We start from the raw sequence: 2974 nt of genomic DNA, 5'->3' as shown, positions 1-2974 counted from the left end.
GCTCACAGCAACCTCCAACTCCTGGGCTCAAGCGAGTCTCCTGCCTCAGCCTCCCAAGTAGCTGGGACCACAGGCGCTCGCCACAATGCCCGGCTATTTTTTGGTTGCTGCTATTATTGTTGTTTGGCGGGTCCAGGCTGGATTCGAACCCGCCACCTTAGGTGTATGTGGCTGGCGCCTTAGCCACTTGAGCCACAGGCACTGAGCACAGAAGGATTTTTAAAAATGCAATTTGTGGGCTCACATTCCTTGGGGAAAAGAGATCCTCAGTGAGGAATGTCAGGAAAGACTTAGCTGGAAAGCCGGGTTGGCAGCCTCACCTGCCAGCGCACGTGCCAGCTGCTCCTTCTTCCACTCCCAAGGCCGCTCATACTCTGCTGCTGGCCGCTCGTCGTCCTCGGGCAGCCGGCCCTCGGGGGGCCGTGCCCTCCCCTCTGCCCGGGGTGCCCCATCTGCAGGCTCATATGGGGTGTCATACAGGGGCAGCGGTCTCCCAGGAAGGTCCTTGGAGCCCCGTCTCTTGGCCAACACCTCGGACTTTAGGCTGCTCTCCCCTGGCTCGCAGGGGCTGTCCCGCACCTGGACAGCCTTCACCAGGGGATCTTTGGAACCGCGGCGTCTAATTTCTGAAACACACATGTCATACACAAGTCCTTGAAAGAAAAGGTGCCATTAAGCCTGGTAATTAACCCAATTACCTCTTCACCTCTCTTGGGTTGAAGGTGGCAGCTAACTCCAATATTGTCCTCTAATGGGCTGATCATTTCCAGCTGCGATACAAAAGCAAAAGGAAGGTGCCTACAACTTCTTCCCTCCTATCCCTGAGCCAGATAATGGGACCAGCTCCTGAAAGGAGAGATTGCACCTGAAGTCAGCCACCTGAAGTGTGTGAGAGGTGGCCTCAGGGTAACCTGTTTTATGTCCTGGTGTCTGCTCTGAGCATAGTTCCACCTTCAAAGTGTTCACATTTTGTTTGGAAGCCCAGATCAAAGTATTTTAATAAAACTGAGTTGTAAGTCAAAAACACATTTAATACACCTAACCTGCTGAACAAATGTTATTACTTAGTCCAGCCTACCTTAAACATGCTCAGAACCCTTACAATAGTCTATATTCGGGTAAAATCATCTAACGCAAAGCCTATTTTACAATAAAGTGTTGAATAGCTCATGTAATTGAGTACTCTATTGAAAGTGAAAAACAGGCCAGGCTTGGTGGCTCACGTCTGTAATCCTAGCACTTCAAAGGTGGACTGCTTGAGCACAGGTGTGTGAAACCAGCTTGAACAAGAGTGAGACCCCATCTCTCCTAAAAATAGAAACAGTAGTTGGGCATGGTGGCGGGTGTCTGTAGTCCTAGCTACTGGGGAGGCTGAGGCAGAAAGATCCCTTTAGCCTAGGAGTTTGAGGTTGATGTGAGCTGGGCAGGGGCCATGGCACTCTACCCAGGACGACAAAGCAGCTATCACACACACACACACAAAAGTAAAAACCAGAATTGTTGTGCTGAATGCACATCACTTTTGTTCCAGTGTAAAGTTGAAAAATCCTAAGTCAAACCATCATAAATTAGAGACTGTGTACCCAAAGCATTGTTCCACACTCAATGAGGGAAGAGTCCCTGACTTCTAGGCAGTTTGAATACAGTAAGGGAGCCACAGACATTCACAAACAACGTGGACCACACTAATAATGCAAGATAAATCAAAGTAAGAGAGTCCTTATGTCAGTAATCACTTACCAGCTGACATGGACCAGCTGCTTGCCGTGTGTTAAATACCATTCTGCGTGTGCTGTAATTTTCCCCACTTTATGAGATGAGTATTATTATTTCCCCCGTTACTACAGAAGAGAAAACTGAAGCACAAAGATTTTAAGGAAATGGTCTAAACCAGTAAGTGGCAAAGCCTGAACTCAAAAGCAGGAAGTTGGACTCTAGAGGCCGCACTCTTTTCCAGCACGCGCAGACACGCTCTGAGTGGAGGGGAAAGGGAAGATGCGCTGACTTTGATGGAGAAGGTCATCTCCATGGAGCAAGCTGCATGAGTAAAGATACAGAGTGGGAACTCCAAAGGGCTTGTTCCCGTAAGGGGGAGCTAAGAGATAAACTGAAAGGACAGAAGGCCAACAGGAGAGAGGCAGTGGGAGAAGCAGCTGGACAAGGAGACCAGCCAGGCACCAAAGTGTAGCAGTTTTGAAGGCAAAGACAATGTTCAGATTGTTCTGTATGTGTATCATGCAGAACCATTATAATTTTTTATAACAGGGAATAACAATTATATTCGTGTTTCACTGGAAGTAGCTCTAACCACAGTGTACAGGATGAGGTAAGTTAGAAAGGGATGGTCTGAACTAAGGCATAAACCCAGACAGAAAAAACCCCATCCAAAGTAGCCAACCGCCAGCCAGCCAGTCACACTGAGAAGGAACCAGCAGCATTTGGGGACTGCCCAGCCTGAGGCCAAGGGGCCTTGCCAGGCAGAGTTAGAGAGAGCTAGAGTCTGGACACCCAAAGCTGGTGGCGGAGACCAATAGCAGCCTCATGTTGTGGCTCCTCTAAGTGCCACAAGAAGCCTTCAGTCTGTCTTACGCCTGGTCACAGTCAAGGTGGGCCTTTCTTTTTCTTTTTTGGGACAGAGTTTCACTTTGTTCCCCTTGGTAGAATGCCATCTTGTCATAGGTCACAGCAACCCCAAACTCCTGGATTCAAGTGATCCTCCTGCCTCAGCCTCTGGAATGACTGGACTACACGTGCCCACCACAAAGTATGGCTAGTTTTTCTATTTTTAGTAAAGACAGGGTCTCAGTCTTGCTCAGGCTGGTCTTAACCTCCTGAGCTCAGGCTATCTGCCTTCCTCAGCCTCCCGGAGTGCTGAGATTACAGGTGTGAGCCACTGTGTCCCTGGCCAAGTTGGGCCTTTCTTTTTTTTTTTTTTTTGAGACAGAGCCTCAAGCTGTCCCCCTGGGCAGAGTGC

At 49.0% G+C, this 2974-nt stretch overlaps 1 protein-coding gene across 1 annotated transcript in view; it reads right to left on the bottom strand.

The window, feature by feature from the left end:
• Nucleotides 1-2974, bottom strand: part of SHE (Src homology 2 domain containing E) — a 20987-nt gene that overhangs the window by 5294 nt on the left and 12719 nt on the right. Inside the window, exon 3 of the mRNA XM_003795333.3 lies at nucleotides 321-626. Coding sequence (XP_003795381.1) covers nucleotides 321-626 — 306 coding nt within the window. The remainder of the gene's footprint in view (nucleotides 1-320; nucleotides 627-2974) is intronic.

The sequence above is a fragment of the Otolemur garnettii genome, unplaced genomic scaffold (genome assembly GCF_000181295.1).
Source record: "Otolemur garnettii isolate 467f Iridium unplaced genomic scaffold, OtoGar3 scaffold00091, whole genome shotgun sequence".
NCBI classification, from domain to species: Eukaryota; Metazoa; Chordata; class Mammalia; order Primates; family Galagidae; genus Otolemur; species Otolemur garnettii.
Note: the sequence above shows the minus strand (reverse complement) of the source record. Positions and strands in the feature narration are given on the sequence as shown.